The 17,674-nt window shown below is 42.6% G+C and overlaps 1 protein-coding gene across 1 annotated transcript in view; it reads right to left on the minus strand.

Annotated features, from left to right (window-relative positions):
- Nucleotides 1–5,507: 5,507 nt before the first annotated feature.
- The window catches only part of lrrc75a (leucine rich repeat containing 75A), a gene marked incomplete at both ends in the record, with an annotated part of 35,557 nt that continues 23,390 nt past the window's right edge, over nt 5,508–17,674 (minus strand). Inside the window, 2 exons of the mRNA XM_080513201.1 lie at nt 5,508–6,137; nt 7,820–8,093. Of these exons, the coding sequence (XP_080369327.1) occupies nt 5,508–6,137; nt 7,820–8,093 (904 nt within the window). The remainder of the gene's footprint in view (nt 6,138–7,819; nt 8,094–17,674) is intronic.

Below are 17,674 nucleotides of genomic sequence, written 5' to 3' on the forward strand. Positions count from 1 at the left end.
ATCTTTTTTTTTTTTTTTTTTAAACCAACACATCTTTGAAAGGAAGCAAAGCAAAAAGGCATTTTTTTTTTAATCCATTATATGATTTATTGGTAGGATCTGTGGGGGAAACAGCAAATCCATGAGGTTTTACAACATTTCTTTGAACTGAACGGCGGAGGAAAGGCAAGACAATGCATTGAGAGTAATGTAGAGGTATTAACACATACAAATGGAGGGAATACGGAGAAAGAGAAAGGCTACATCCTCTCAGATTCACGTGTTTTTTGATGTCACGACATAAAGTCTTCTAAATATCATCATTTGTCTGGGCCTGTGGCAGCCAGCAAAGCATTCTGGGAGAGGGAAAAAAAATAAATAAATCACCCAACGACACAGTCGGACTATAAACACAGACTTGACACAGAAATGACGTGGTGTCTGCCGACAGGAAGTTCTGCGTGTTTCTGTGTCTCCATCAGAACATTGAATGGATCTGAACATTCCTTTCATGTGCACTGACCTTTACATAAAAGCAGACAAAACGCACAGTCGGAGCGTCTGATCTCCGCCACGGAAAACCCGAGAGCCAAATCTGTGAGCTTCCAGCTCTCCGCCACCACAACAGCCTGAGCTCAATCCATCGTCCCTGCAGCCTCGACACGACCTCCGCTTAAAGGGTTCGACTGTAACGAGATGTTGTTGATGGGTCGCCGGCTCGTTTTGAAGGCGGATTAAAGGGACGTTTTTCTCTTTGTAGTTAGCTTGAAGTGCAACGCCGGCCCGGTTTTTTTCCCCAGGCGAGCTTCGGTTTAATGGGGGGGGGGTGAAAAACGAGCCGTCTGCTGTGGAAAGATGCACGTGGGAGGCACCGGGGCGGGAAACACACGCCGGAGGGAACGTCCACGTCCACTGCAAGACTTTACAAATTTATTCCAATGTGGTTTTACTGCAAATGGCAAATAAATGAATCTGAATCTTCAGGAAGCATCAGCGAATTCTGTCAAATCCACACGGATTACAGACCGACTGTCCTGCCTCGTATAACCTAATAATGTTGGGCGTCCACGGTAAATGTGAAGTGAATTGTCAAAAAATCTGGCAAAGCAACATCAGTCAAAGAGGAGGATAACGAAGAAAATCTTGTTTAGCCCGCCAAAGAGCAAAATAATTCATTTCTTTAAAAGAAAGGACACGTCCCTTTTCAAACATTTTCTGAGGACATTAGTGTCATAGAGTGATTCGGATGAGAAAACATGATTTTGAAAGATTTCTTTTTTTTTTAAGGCATCCACTGAGAATTTTCACCAATTTATATATATATATATATATATATATTTTTTTTTTTTAAACTAAGATATAAAATACAACAATGTTTTGGTCTGTCGTCCACTTTTAAGCTGATTTAGATTCTGTATAAATAGCATTTAGATGCGTTTCTGTAAATACTGGTTTTAAAAAGTCACAAAAAAAGAAGGACTTTAAATATTATTCAATTCAAAATCGTTCAATGAGCGCACGATAAAGGGTTAACTGCTTTGCACTGGTGAAAAGACAAGGAAAATTGTATTTTCTTTGCTTTTTAAATTTTTTTTAAATTTCTTCAGAACAAATAGAATCAAAAAAAAAAAAAACTTTTAAAATTGTATTAACATAACCTGCATGAAAATGGAACATAACATAACAAAAACAAGCAAAGGTCGACAAAATCAAACAAAAAAGACACTTTCTAGAACGTGAAGCAGATCTAAGGGAATAATAAAAAAAACAGCTTATATATTGGAGGTTCCTGATTTTGTATGTTGGTTGAAATTGAGGCTGTGCTCCAGTTTATGGCTTGTAGCAAATCACATATCGTCACAAAAGGTGGTCTGCAGCGTTTTTAGAGGTAAACTGAGAGATTAAAAAAAAATAGCGGGAACCACTAGCTTATATAGTACACACTTTCATCTTATATACTGTCTTTATACTGTGTGAGGACCCAGAAAATACCAACTTCAACTCGTAAAGGTCTAACTGAAGACATTCTGATATTGTTCAGCATCTATTTCAGGGAAATTATGAACAGAAAATACTGCTAAAGAGGGTTTCTTTTTAAGTCTCTTGAATTAGAAGATTCCAGCCTGATCCGATCAAACCTTCTGAGACCCAAACAATCGATGTCTTTGCTGTAGGAGTTCCCTGTCATTTGTCACAAACGTCTGTACATATAAGACAAAACAACAAGACTCTTCTTCACATATTCATCAAACTACAGTCAAACACTTTGGGGGAATCTTTCCTCTCGTAAGACTTGTAACAGAAATAGAATTGCTGTATTCAGAGGTGGCGACGGTCACTTATTTCCATCTTTTTGACCAATTAAAAAGACAAAGTTCGGTAATTTGTTACTCGACATTTTAATGTTTCTCTCAAATTTTGATGAGTCACTTTCAGTGAGCGTGATGCTGCCACAGCGGAAACCTTTAAAAAAGGCTGGTTGTTTAAATCACTATATCGTAAAATATCACACTATTACATAAAACTATTTATTCCGTAATCTAAAATGCTACATTATTACATTTTACCTAAATATAATATGAAACAAGTGATTAATGCATGAATTTAGTCTCTTCGATTCAGAGAAAGATGTTATATTTATGAAATTTATTCCACTTTTACATCAATTATTGTGTTTTATATTGCACAACCTTCTCACGATGTAACATGAGTCATATTTACACATTATACATGTCGCACTGTGAATATTTATCATCATTTTAATCACATGTAATCACATTTTACATATAATTGTACGACGCTACAGGTTAAACTATCATAGGGACCCATTTTTTCAACCACTGATGTTAAAAGTTTCACGTTATATTGAGAAATTGGAGCACGACATCACAAACTGAAACGTTGATACGTATTTATTTAAATAAACTAAACTGTCAGTGTTAAATGTATCTGGCTAAAAGTATCAACATTATAATCTAACATGAAATATTATAAAATATTACATTCACAAAGCTGCTGTGTGAAGCTGATATGAAGTGAAAATGATGACAAAACTGTGTTAAAATGTTTTGAACTATTATGTGAGAAGTTTCATGTTGAATTGAGAAAAAATGTTTAAAAAAGAAATTATGTGATGAGGTAATTTATTACCAGATTACTGTGAGACTTTATCGCATGTACATGAAAAAATAGACTATGGAGGGAAAAAAAAGATCTAAATTTCCCTGAAACAGCAACATTCACATCTTTTATGAAAATATGGATGTAAAGTAAAGTTTATGCCCATAATTATTTTAGACATGTGCCAGAGCTGTCATTAATCAACAAATATAATTTATTGCTTATGGATCCGTTTAAAAAAAAAAAAAAAAGATATCTTTTAATCAAAAAATACCGAACGTCCTGCTTTTAAACTAAACAACCAAGGCCCTGTTTCCACGACAACGGAGCTCAGAGCCACTGAAAATGCAACTTTTTCAAACCGGCTCCCAAGGTGGAACTTTATGAAGAAGAAAAATGCTCTGACTGTGAAAACGGAGGCAAATGCAACTTTATGAAAACGCTCTAATTTATTTTCATTGTTAAATGGGGGAAAAAAAACTGCAACTTTTTGGAAATGCTCAGACGATATCTGTATGGAAACGGGGGAAACTTTTCTGAAGCGCTGCTACTGTACACGCGCACCATGGCAACAGTGAATCGTTCTTCTGCACGCGTGTGTGTGCTCACTACAAAAACAACCAACAGCACCCACTCGTGGGCCAATGTGAAAACTCGATCTTTGGCGTTCCTGCTGTTTCCGTCCGTCCAGTTTTTAAAACGCTGTTGTGTAAACATGACACTTCTCCGAAACGAATCGTAAAAACAACACGCTTTCACTCGAAACGTTGCGTAAACAGAGCGAGGCTCGTGAGGGCGGAGTCAGTTTAGAGTTCACTCTCGATCTGTTTATTTAAATTTATAAACTTTCATTTTCTTTAAAACATTTTTTTTTTTAAGGTTTTTACATCTTCTGGTGAATGAGCTTTATTCACTTAGCTGAGAGAAACATTTAAAAAGAAAGGTTAACAAAAAAAGCAAATTGTTTGCATGTTTAAACGTCGTACATAACACAGTCTAAAATAGATTTTTGCTGTAATGTGACAAGTTTCATGTTATAATGTAATTTTTCTTTTAATTCCACATGGCAGCAGTACCCTTCAATTACTACGTTCACCTTTAATTAAGGGTAACATCTAATCATTTTCATAATCTGTCGAATAACCGTTCAATTGTTCCGCTGTTATCAAAAAGTGACTTTAATCACAAGATCTGTTCGCAGTTGGGCTTCACCCCTCCACAATAAAAACCCCCTTGGTTTCCCTCAAACCTACAATTTTCACTCCACAGCCACAAAAGGAGAACGTCTGACTGCCTGCAGCGCTGGAATGGAAAATTAATTCGTTGGCGTTTGTCACTTCCCAAGTGCTTCGGAGGGAAGCTTTCTTTCATTCCAGCTGAAATCACCACGTCCACAACAATTACACTTTTCCACTCAGGACAAATAAAACATCGGATTGGGCTCTAAGGAGCTACTCGTTCACGTTAAATACCTCACGGAACCAAACAGTTTAAAGACAGATAGAAACAGCATTCTTCTATATAGCTCTATATACTGTACATCTAAAAAATACCGTAGATTTGTTAAAGCTTTGCGGTGCCTATAGGTGACACATGGAGGGAGAGAGCGCCACGCGCTGCAGAGTGCTGGACCCCAGCAGACGCCATGTGTGAACGCCACCGTAGCAGCAGCGGCGGCCTATAAATAGATGCAGCACTGTCAGCTTGTGACAGCGGCCTGGTGAAACGCGACCCGGATCAGGAGGGGTAAAAAAGAAAAAAAAAAAAAGCCTCCTAAATATTTCAGCACTTTGCTTTGTGGCGCTCAAAGAGGAGATTTAGCACGTCTGGTCGACATTCGCCGGCTCGCCGATTGAGGCCCGTGCAGCTCTGCTCCACGACTTCTTCTGATTCATTACTCCCTCAAACACGGTGCATCTGCGCCGTTCCTGAAGCTTGGCGGGAGATTTCCAAAGCGTGGCCTGACTTTTGACTCGGGTCCTTCTGGCTTTTGTTTTCTTATTCTTAATTTTTGTTGTTGTATTTGGCAGAAACACCGTCACACACGGTTGTGTTGATTGCTGCTCCGGTCAGAAGAGGCGTTGGAGCGTGACGGGGACGTGTTCCAGGCACATGTGGGCGTCAGCAGGATTACCAGGAGGGAGGACAAACATCCTGGACAGAAACGCCTCCGTCTATTCTATTGTAAGCGAGGGTGCGGTTGGGGGGGGGGGGGGGGGGGGGGGGCTCACCTGGGTTCAGCTCCGTCATTGTTGGGAGCGCCGGCGCTGATTGGCGGCTCGCTAATCGGATCGACGGAGGGAGTGTCAGGCGGCCCGGCGGCTTGGGTTACATGCGGCCTCCTCGGTGGGCGCTCACCCGGGCTCCACAACAGGAAGGGAGGTACAAGCGGAGGGCGGCAGCGGCAGTCAGGTGAGGGGCTCCGATTGGTCGGTCAGGTCGTCCCCCTCCGCCCTCCTCGGCTCGGCCGCCGCCAGGGAGGGCTGCGAGTGGCTGGAGCCCGACAGGCGCGAGGAGGAGCGGCTGTGCGTGTCGTCTTCATCCTCCGCCACCGCCGCTCGCCTCCTCCTCCGCCTGCGATCCTCTCCCCTCCGTGCCGCCTCGTCCCCCTCCTCCTCTTTTTCTCGCTCCGTCCTCTTCCTCTCCCCGCCGCCCCCCCTCCTCTGCTCCCCGACCGTCCACATGCTCTCCTCCTCCTCCTCGTCCCTCCCCTGCACCTCCCGGTCGAAGTCCAGGAGCTCCTCCATCATCTCCTCGATCTCCATCTCCCCGTCCAGCTCCTCCTCCACCTCGGACCGCAGCTCGCCCATGCTCTCCGTGCGGTTGGTGTCGTCCGTCTCCTCCTCCTCCACCCCCAGGCACCGCAGCCTCTCTGGGGGGTCGCTGGCCTGGCTCTCGCCGAACTCCAAGATGGTGGGCAGGTTGCCCTGCTTGGGGCAACGCTTCCTCAGGCTCACCAGGAAAGGCTGGGGCAGGGAGAAAATGTCCACGTTGTTGCCCAGGTCGATCCACGTCACGCTGGGGAAGCTGCCTGGGTCCTGGCAAATCAAATCGCAAATGAACACTTTTAAGGATCCGAGCGACACAAAATGAAATGAACCCGTGAGAAAGTATAGACTCGAATCTGGAAACGCATAACAAATAAGTTAAATAATAACAAGCAAGTCCTTCATCCCCACTGCTGTTAGACTGTACAACACGACTGTAAAGTAACATGCAATAACCTGCAAAAAACGATGTGCAACAACCCCTGCATCTGCGCCACTTTATCTACGTCACTTTATCTACGTCACTTTATCTGCGCCACTTTATCTACGTCACTTTATCTACGTCACTTTATCTACGTCACTTTATCTGCGCCACTTTATCTACGTCACTTTATCGACGCCACTTTATCTACGTCACTTTATCTACGTCACTTTATCCACGCCACTTTATCCACGTCACTTTATCCACGCCACTTTATCTACGCCACTTTATCTACGCCACTTTATCTGCGTCCCTTTATCTGCGTCCCTTTATCTGCGTCCCTTTATCTACGTCACTTTATCTACGTCACTTTATCTACGTCACTTTATCTGCGCCACTTTATCTATGTCACTTTATCTACGCCACTTTATCTGCGTCACTTTATCTGCGTCCCTTTATCTGCGTCCCTTTATCTACGTCACTTTATCTACGTCACTTTATCGACGCCACTTTATCTACGTCACTTTATCTGCGCCACTTTATCTACGTCACTTTAGCTACGTCACTTTATCGACGCCACTTTATCTACGTCACTTTATCTACGTCACTTTATCTGCGTCACTTTATCTACGTCACTTAATTGACCACTTGTTAGGACTGAACCTGCACTGCCAACACTGGTATTATTTTTTACTATAGTATGTTTATTGTACTTTTATTCTACACTTTGCCGCCCCCCCATCATAGTTTAATTTCCTTGTATTTCATCTTACTGTATACAAAAAAAAAGTAGATTCCTGGAAGAGATCACGGAGTAAATAGTTTTATTAAAGCATGTGAGCCTGTCGGAGTTTTTTGTATGGAAGGCAGGATCAAACTTTCCCCGCAGGTGTTTGGATCTGGTGTAGATTATCTAGACTCCATTATATTAAGACCAACGTATCAAAGCTATTTAAAGATTTAAGAAAATGGCCCCAACTTCTTTTCCTGCCAGACTCACTCAAGGATCCTGCATTTACAGGCGATAATGCAATATTATGATAGGCTGTTAGTGGGAGGACGTACTGATTCTTAAATTATTCATGAAAAAAAGTTTTTTAGTTCCTCTTCAGAACGTTCAACTTGTGGTGTACCTCAGGGATTGGAACGTGGCCTATTGCAGTTTGCAGCTCAGAGACAGATCACACAATATCAACCTCCACCTCCGCACCCATGACACTTCGCCAAATTGACCCTGAAATCAAGAGGCTTGGTCGTGTCCATGCTTCTGTACTGAAACGTGTTTGTAGAGGGACGTAAGTTCCCCTTGTATTTACAGGGGTTTGTACATATGTGCCCCTCTATTTAAGTATTTGTAGTTATTTATGTTTTGTACAGTCCTGCTTTTAGTTCTGTTTAATCCCTTTTATCGTTCTCCTTTGCGTGCCGCGAATGACGTGCGACGCTTGCAATCCAACATCCGTGTTCAACAGACGCCGCGGCGTCATGTTTAATCAGTTCAACCACATCGAGACGCCGACGGGATTCTGACCTTCAGGGCGTCGGTCAGCTCCTTCAGAACGGCTCTGGTCAGCCGGTTCCCGTTCATCGCCAGCGTCTCCAGGTGCGGCAGGGCGGCCAGCGTGGGCAGCAGCAGGAGGAATGCCTCGTCCGTCAGCTCGGTGAAGCCCAGCTCCAGGCTGCCCACCACGGACGCGTGGCGCTGAAGGTGGGCGCACAGACGCTCCATGTCCCGGGCCGTCAGAGGGATGCCAGACAGGTCCAGCGCACCGCTGGACGGAGGCGCCGACAGCACGGCCTTCAGACTGCGGGACAGACGGACAAAGACGTGCAACGCATGTTGAGTGAGTTATGATATCGAACCTCCTTCCACATATCCCACGAAACTTGCAAATTCACACCCTCCAGAGTGTCAGTAGGACTGCATGGTAATGTGATCGCTGGCGTCTCGTTGGCTGTAATTTATTCACCGCCGGGCTCCCAGCATGCACTGCACCGAACAAAGAGCGACTTTCTGGAGACGAGCTTCACAGCTTCTCTATATGAGCATTCATGTTGCGTTTGTGCTCCAGATTATGAGCTGACCATCCAAATATTGCTCCTTGAGTCAGCAGATATTGCAAGCTGGCAATCTGATAAATTATGGATACCCACTGGAAAACGTGTTACATCATGACTCCAGTGGAAGTTTTTTGTTGTTGTTGTTTTTTTTAATAGATATTTTTGTCCAATCGAAAACCGACCTGCTGACAGGTTGGAGTTTATTGGTTTTAAATGGAATAAACTTCACGCCAGACAAAGGAGAGGTCAAGGCTACCATGTTTGTATGTACGTTTGAATTCATGCTTCAGCACACGAATACCGGAAAAACCAACAACAGAATCTTTCCAGCTTAAAAATGACAACAAGCCATAGGCACTTGAGTTGAAAGTGTGGACGTATCAGGGACACACACACACACACACACACACACAGAGCACAATACTATAGGATTAACTGGAATCTGTCGATATGCCGAGAGGTCACGAGCTGCAGCCGAGGTCTTCTCTTCGACTGAGAAAAACAGACTGTCATCTTCACTTCACAGATGAATATATTTATCCACTCGCATAACCCCAGGGACTTGAGAGGAATCCAGGCCGGATCAGCCTGAAAGCAAAGCAGCGATCCGCGGGTCAAATTTAGCCGTCGACAGAGTTGGCGCTGTCTTTCCCAAAGGGGCGACAGACTCAGTCTCCCGAGTTTGATGTGCAGCAGCTGAGATCGCTGGATTAGGTGGAGTTTATGTTGGTCTAAAATCAGGAGGCTTTCACCCTGTAAACTGACATCATAGCTGGGATATTTGATGACAATGGTGGAATCTGATACACATGATACACCTCATACACGTCTGCTATGAAAACACGTCACAGCTCCATGTTTTTCACCCATTTTTGTCATTGTCATGGTCTGGAAAATATGAAAACTCAAGTGTCATTTCCTCAATTCAACACAACAAACTTTAGTGAATATGAAGTGATGGATTCCAGCTATGATTTAAAGTCTGAACACCATCAGGTCAAAGACCAGAAATGAAAAAAGTCACTGCAAGTTTGTTCCCTTCAGTTCATTTTTTCCGCCTTTGACCTTGACATGTGAGCAACTCTCATCTGCTTTCTGCTGCTTTCACATCGTTTCTGTGTTTTCAAAAGAGGAAAAAAAGCAGCGGTCTGGGGATCTCGGGGGACGTCAACATGTTGCTGCAATTTCTTTTCTCACCGGTCTCAGCCTCCTGTTAGAACGTGACCCCAACGACACTGTGGAGTTCAACACAAAGTCGAAACGAAACAAAAATGAGAACCATCTTGCTGGCCTGAAGCTCTGCGCAATTTCTTGTAGGAATAAATCCAGCAAATCGGTTTAATTCAGCACAATAGAAGCAGATTTGGTCCCGAACAATGATGAATCTGCTGCTGAAAATTGTTGGACCACTGTTATCTGTTTAAAGAAATAGTATTTCACTTCTTTTTTTAATAAAAATGTCAATTACAATGTCTTGATGTTAAAAGCAGTATTTGGATGAGGGTGTTGCATTTAGGCGAGAAAGATCTGCCTGGAAATTGTATCATTTCCTGTGTTTATAAGTGCCTAACATGGAGTGACAGGATGAACGTGACACAATGGATTAGGATACGTTGGTGGAAGAAGCTGAAGAACATATCAGAGCGTTGCAGAAAATTGGATAATAACACAGAAAACATGGTCCAGAAATAAAAGTTGTGGGGAGCCAGCTGAGGAAATTCCTCTCACTACAAAAACAAGAAAACGTGTTTCAAACACACATTATTTTTGACCCAAATTCCATATTCATGAAGGCAAACGTGGAAAAACGATTGAGTTATTTTTGCTCATCTATAAGACAGTGTATAATAAGACAGTGTGACTTTAAACCCCTTTGATTTTCTCTGATTGGGTTGGTTTATTCTTTAAATTCTTTCACCCTGTGGCGTTCCACAGGGATCCACCCTGGGTCCTTTTGGTTCTATGATTATCACACTTTGTTGACATTTTCTCAACTATACTGACGACACTCAAATTTATTTGGCTTTGCAATTTTATGACAGAATGAATTACTTTGCTTGTGAGATGTTTTGAAGATCTTAAATTGAGCAAAGTTCACGTCAAGGTGTATGTGAAGTATTTCACAAATTGTTAAAACATTTTTCTATTAAAAAAAAAAGATATGGTGAATATAAATCCCTTCACCTCATTATGCCTCTTTCAATAATATCTTATCATAATAAAATCAGCCTCCTTACACATACAATAATACATTATCTTCCCACTAACTGTAAACAGCCCATATCTGGTCTAATCGTCACAATTTGCTTTCAATCAAACTCACTTAAATCCTTCATTTCCCCCCCCCCCAATTTCCAACACATTCAAGGCAAAATATTCACGTGGTGCCAAACATATCTTATTAACACACCATGATATAGAAATGACCAGTGTTACTCACTCCACGTGTCGAAGTAATTCATGTGCTCAAAGATATTTCCCATAAATAACAAATGTGAAGAATTCAGAGCAGTGAAGTGTTGAGGGCTTCAACCATCTTTGTTTCAGAGTGAGATGTTAATGTCCTGCAGGCTGATCTGATCTCACACTGATGGGACGATTCAACACCGCATTCAAAATGTAAACACCGAAAACATTGCTTGAAACACGTCGTTCTGTCACATATATTTAATGCACCCAAGTAAGAGCAAACCAAGTGCAGCAAAACCCCCTCCAGGCTGATGAGGCTGCCCATCAAGGGTAAATAGTCTGAAACCGCTTCCCACAGTGACCCTGGAGGTTTGTGCACAAACCGTCTTCTCCTCTCGGCGTCCCAGCCTCATAATTAGTTAACACGGCCGGTGCATTACGCGCGCTTTGAGACCGCCGATCTACTCGCGAGGGTCCGAGCCTTCCTTCGACGCGGGAAACGGAGACATCGCGTTGAGGAACGCCCTCAGTGGCGCCCCCTGTCCGGTGTGTCGGTGGGCACTGCCTTCCCATGGATCCCTCCCTCCCTTCGCCGTGCCTCTCATTTTAGGATTGGTCGTGTGTTTGGCTTCAGGCCAGACTCCCACGCTCCAGAGAGACACGGCCCCACAGTCGCTGGGACGAGACGGAGGAAGTCATCAGGGTCTGGCTTACATACAAATCTAACAACGTAATGCTGCTTCTGTCATGTATTAAGACAACGTCAACAGTAGTTACATCCCTTCTTCTAAGGATAATGCTTATATGTGAAAGCAGCAAATTTTAGTCCTATTTTAGGTGCTTGTTTGCGCGACAAAGGTATTTTTGTAAAGTGCCCCCAGAATGCAATATGTTTGAAATACTTGGAAAACGTAAACTTTTCTGAATCACGTTGAGGTCGACTTCAGACTCCAGGTCGAGTGTCTCATCATCTGCAGTTTAAGGGAGTTGGAATGTTCAGATTCTGTTCTCTGCATGTCTGTGTGTGGTTCTAACATGAAAAAAACAGCACCAACTAGTGGCCTGGCATGCAAATAGCAGTGCTTTAACAGTTTCCATGTGCATGGTGATCATTTTTATTACTTTGTCCTCTGAATGTTAAACTTTCCTGCATCATAAATGCAAAAACGTTGCAGAGTCCACGTTGAATCAGTCCATTTTGAAGTAAAACAGGCCTCATCAATCCATCTGTGGGAGAATATTCTTATATTTCAAAGCAGCAGATTGTTACAGTCTGATATATGCACTAATATGAATAATTCATGTTCAACCTTTCTGCTTGTGGAAATAGTTCAGGGATCATCAATCCTATTATTGTTTTGTTCTTTTTTTTTTTAATAATGTCCCCTCAGAAATCTGTCAGAGAAGCTTAAATAATGCGGCAAGCTTTAGTAAATTACTTTGTTAAGTGGATTAGGACAGCACAGTATAGCAACATATCGCAAAAACTGTATCTTGTATAAATTATTTACGTTTTATTGCATTCAAATTCAAAATGACAGGATTTCAGAGATGAAAGAAAGCTGTAATTCGCTGATAAAATATGGTGTGATTAGCAGTTTGGAACTAAAGTACCGAGTGATTGATGGTGAAAGAGCTGTTAATTTGAAGAGCAGATCTCAAGGTATACAAAGATACTTAACTGTCTGTATTGATCATAAATCATATTGAAATATTAAACAGCTTCATGACACGCTCGCCTGATGTTTCAGCCATGAAGTAGATAAATGGAAGATTAATATATATTAGATTTGTTTCAGTTATTTCAATGACAAATGAACGCCGACGTTGCTCACTTTTCATATCTCATCTCGCCAAATGCCGCTTCTGCCTCGCCTGGCTCGTAATCAAAGGACTCATCTGTGTTTCAGCTCCGTCCCTGGATCACCCTCTGTGTCTGCCTGCAAACATCTAAGCACGTTTATGTCGCTTCTCCGCTCGGGCCTCAGGCCGCCCACTCGTCTCCAGATAGAGGCTGCAGAGGTGAATTCAGGTGAAATCTCACCAGAGGAGAGACGATATAAAGGGAGGAGAGGCAGATTATACAGGGATCTAAATATTCTGTCCATATTCATCCTTCTACCCGCAGTCCCGGGATCATTTATCACATCCTCAGCTGAAGTGTGAGCCCTGCTCTTCCTCTCCGGTTTCGTCTGTGACGGGGAAGGTGAGAAATATGAAGCTTTTTGCGTTGGAAATCTACCTGCTGTAAAAGATCATTCACACTCTGAGCCCCAAATGTCACTGACTGATCAAAGTCTGCAGACTTAACTGCTTTATGCAGAGTCACAGTCCAAGTGATCACAGATTACACTGAATAGGAGGAGGAGGAGGAGGAGGAGGAGGAGGAGGAGGAGGAGGAGGAGGAGGAGGAGGTGAAGTCATCTGGCGGGAGCGTTTATGTGCGAAACAAATCTGGCAGCAGGCTCGTTACTCTATGTCAGTCTAGCTTGGACAACACTTCACACAGCTGCCACATCTTCATCGTCGTCGTCGTCATCATCATCATCATCTCAAGAAACATTTTGTCTGCTGAGCCACATCAGAGTCTGAGGTGAATCATGGAATAGGTGCATTTGATCAATTTCATTGAGATGAGATCTGCTTGCCTCCCTCTCATTATATCAAAGACAATCAATATGACGAAAAAAAATAAACAGATCGTCAAAAAATAACTCCCACTCCTCTCTGATCAGTTTGTATACATAGATGTATGGGTAAGGAAACTGGCAAGGAAAACATCTGAATATTCATATTTCATGGTTTTGGAGTGGAGTCAGATCAGTAAATTATACTTTTGCAGATTTTACGGAGATGTAAAGAGGAGAAAATACCATAAATGAAGGTTCAATTTATACAACAACCACTGAAAATGCATCATTTTGATTTCATAAAAGTTTTACGGTTACATTTAAGAATTGCGCCCGTCTTCACAGAAACGGCAGAGACGCTGAAATCAATGCAGTGAGCATAACAGGCTACGGGTTTTTGTAATGAAACCACACACACACACACACACACACACACACACACACACACACACACACACACACACACACACACACACACACACACACACACACACACACACACACACACACACACACACAGAATAATCCAAGTACAAGGACATTCGTATGGACAGACGGTGGATTTGGACTGCAATGCCGGGTCACAGTCACAGTTATGGTGGAAACAAGCTCAATAAAACGTGTTTCCATCGTGTTTCCCGGTTCTGAGGGGCTCCAGTTTTTGCCCGGTTGATTACAACGAGTCTCTAAAATCTGGAGGACCATCGACGAACGAAACGTCGCCGTTTCAAAACTTAAAATCTGCAAAGTGAAAAGACAATCCGGGCTCACGGTGAGAGCAGAGACGATCCGCTTGCTCCGTCGCGTGAAGAGCGAAGCCCAGTGACTGAGGCATTCAGTCGGCGCTGCACAAAACGTGTCTTTGTGTTGCGGCGGAAGCGTTATTCACCGAGCTCCAAGGAGGTCAGCGGTCCAGTCGGGCGGCATCAGTCCCACTTTATCTCATTCAAACGGCTCCGCGTGTGCAAATTTATCCATGTCAATGAATTTAAAATGAGCTTTGCGTCGCACTCAGCAAAGGTTACATTTGAATTTCTTTGCGTTGCCTCGATACTCGAAGCTCCATAATGACCATGAAAAGAACATGAGATTGTTGTCGGGTCAACTAAATATTAATGTGTTTGGATCTGAGCGGCAAATGTGTCCAAATGTACTTCACCACAGGCGAGGACAAGGCCTGAACTGTGAAAAAAAAAAAAAGTCTATGTGACTGTGATAAAGCTTCAAAGGGACTCAAACTCACTGTTTTGAAGTCAAAACGGAAAACTTTTGTTGTGTTTTAGGTTTTCATTTATACGACAAACGTGCTCAGAGATACTGAAAAAAAAAGAGTCAAGTTTACAAAACGGCTCCCAAGGGGGAACCTTTACAAAATGATCCGTCTCTGTGGAATCAGCGCAACTGAAACGACACCAAACAAAAAACACATTACGGCACTAACTATATATATATATATATATATATATATATATATATATATATATATATGAACATAAATACTGTCAGGCGTCATTCAGCTACATATTTAAAAATGAGGAAAAAGATCTGCACCTACTCTTTTGCACTCTGACAAAATATTTGAAACAAAAGTGTTTTTGTTTTTTAAATAAATGTAAATTTATTCCCCATTTACATGATGAGCGAAAAAACGCATCATTTTTGCATTTTCGTTTCAGAACAGTTTTCATCTTGAGTTTCTTTTTCAACAAAGAAAATGGTGATATTGCAGAATAAACTGTGATTATAGCAGCGAGAAACAGAACAGAATAAATAGTTACCTCATTGAATTCACCTATATTTTTCACACCAGCGGTCAAATGGACTACGAGACGGGATTTTGACACCTTTTGCACCAAAACCTCATAAACAACTTTGTTCATTGCTTATCATACACTCCTGTTACATGACAATGTGTGACAGTATACTTCTACTGGGGGGTCAACCGTGAGTCAACTGCCCCTGGCAACAATTTCTATGGCAACGGATGAGTAGTAGTAAAAATAAATAAATACAAGTGAGGTAGGAAAACAGTGGATATATGTCCTAAGGTGCACAGTGTGTACGTTTACAACAGTTACGTCTGATATCACCAAAAAATGCACATCAGTTCAATAAAACCTCTGAGTAATTTCTCAGAAGTGAGTACTTGATTGAGTTATTTTTTCGGAGTTGTGACGTGAGGAAAACGTTTGGATGTGCTTCATTACACCACCTCACAATCTGAAACTCTCAGTTTCTTCTGGGTCCTCTGAGAACAGAACCCCCTCCCCCCCAAAAAAAAATCTATCAAAAGTACAATCTGTTTGAAACACCTCTTCTATTGGATTTCTCGGTGGCGCTGCCTCTGTTGTAATCTATTATATTTTTAGAAGCGGGTGCTGCTGTGTAAAGCCAGCGGCGGGCCGATCTGGGGACGCCTCAGAGGCTGAGTCAGGGGAGGGAAAGGAAAAAAAGTTTGGATTAAAGGTGCCCCGGGCAAAGAAAATTAGACCAAGTGCTTCTGAAGCGCTGAGATTAATTTCAAAGCTTCATTATCTGGTAAGTTATAGGCGGTATTAATATTTAATGACTGAAGTTCAGCTCGCAGCTGGAAGTGGGTGACTCAAGGTCTCCACAAAGTGGACTGGAGGAAGAACCGACGAGAGGAGAAACCTGAACAATTATTGGCTATAATTATAATATTGTGAAAAATATGAAATACAACAAGATACAAATGTTTGCAAAACGTGCATATGGAGTTTATATCAGGCCTATAGAGGGATTACTCCTTGCTGATAGAAGCTCAGGGGAGTGCAGAGGCGAAACCAAAGTAAGGAGAAGAAATAAACAGGAAAAGAGACATGCTTTTCAAACTCACATCCAGAAAGTTTGAGACTGAAAAGACAACGTGCCGTGGAGACGAGCAGATCCAGGAATCATAATGAAGTACCCAGTTTTTCCTCTAAACCTTCCTGAAGTTGTCGAGGTTTGGTCTGAACAGGGTGAAGTGGCCTTAAAGCAGGCGGGAGGACTGAGATTTCCCTCAGGAGCTGCTGGCGACTCTGCTTTAATGCTTCTCTGAATTACAAGTAGGTTTTCTGTAATGCTGCTCTCATCAACACAGCCTCAGCCCTGCTCTGCATGCAGCTGATCACTTATAAACTCATCACAACACACACGTCCAGACAAGTTTGGCTTGTTTGAGGCACAGAAAGAGTTGCTTAGTTTTTTGGGGGGGAAAAAGGGTTCCATATTTTTGCAACAGATGCTATAAAAGAAATTGTAGTCTGACGTTCAAGCCCAAATGTCCGACGTCGACCCCGACCTTCCTCTGCATGACACGTTTCATTCACATTCATCTTAATTAGCTGGAACAAATGCTTTAATTAGGTTTTTTTTCTAGCTTCACAGTGGCAGCGTGGAAGTACTTTCATATACCAGAAAACCACTGTGTAGTTCAATAACAGCTCAATCAGGAGTCAGCAATCTGATAGTATAACACATCGCATTAAGCTGATCTGTCATCTCATGGTCATGACACATCCTATAGATGTTTTTTTTACTTCAGCCTTTGAGTAACAAGCCATGTTTTATTTTATTTTGTTATGAGATACTGTAATAGTAAGGCCGTGGTTACATGACAACAAAATACTTTAGAATCTGAGTTCATTTTCGCTGCTCTGCCCTCCCGCACAGACCGGAAAAAAAATACATGCGAGGAGTCACATCTTGACCTCCTGGGCTTTTGCCTTCTGGTGGTGGGGGGGGATTGAAGGGGAGAGAAAGACCAGGGAGTGTCGGCGAGTCCACACTCAGCTCCTCACTCACTCTCACTCACACTCACTCACTCACTCACTCACTCACTCACTCACTCACTCACTCACTCACTCACTCACTCACTTTCTCGTCAGACGCCTCAGCGGCAACATATGAACAAGCAAATGTCCAAAGCAACCATGTTGCCTGACGCTCAACAGGTTGAAAAGAACAGCACACATAAAAATCCTTTGCACTTTTTTTTTAACCGCCATACTTAGTTACAATAGTTTTAGTCTCACAATGTTGAGATTCATTGAGTTTCGCTGTAACAAAGCTGAGGACAAGATTATGTGGAGTAAGGTTAGTTAGCTCTCTGGGCCATGACGATGATGATGATGATGATGATGATGAGGATGATGATACGCGCATACATGCCCACAGCTGACGGCAAACTGAATCTACACCCAATGTCTTGACCGCTCGCTCCGTCAGAGCCGGAGGCGGCAAATTGTCTTTTCTTCCTTCTCGAAAAAAACAATCAGGTCTCC

Source organism: Blennius ocellaris, assembly GCF_963422515.1.
Source record: "Blennius ocellaris genome assembly, chromosome: 2".
Lineage (NCBI taxonomy): Eukaryota > Metazoa > Chordata > Actinopteri > Blenniiformes > Blenniidae > Blennius > Blennius ocellaris.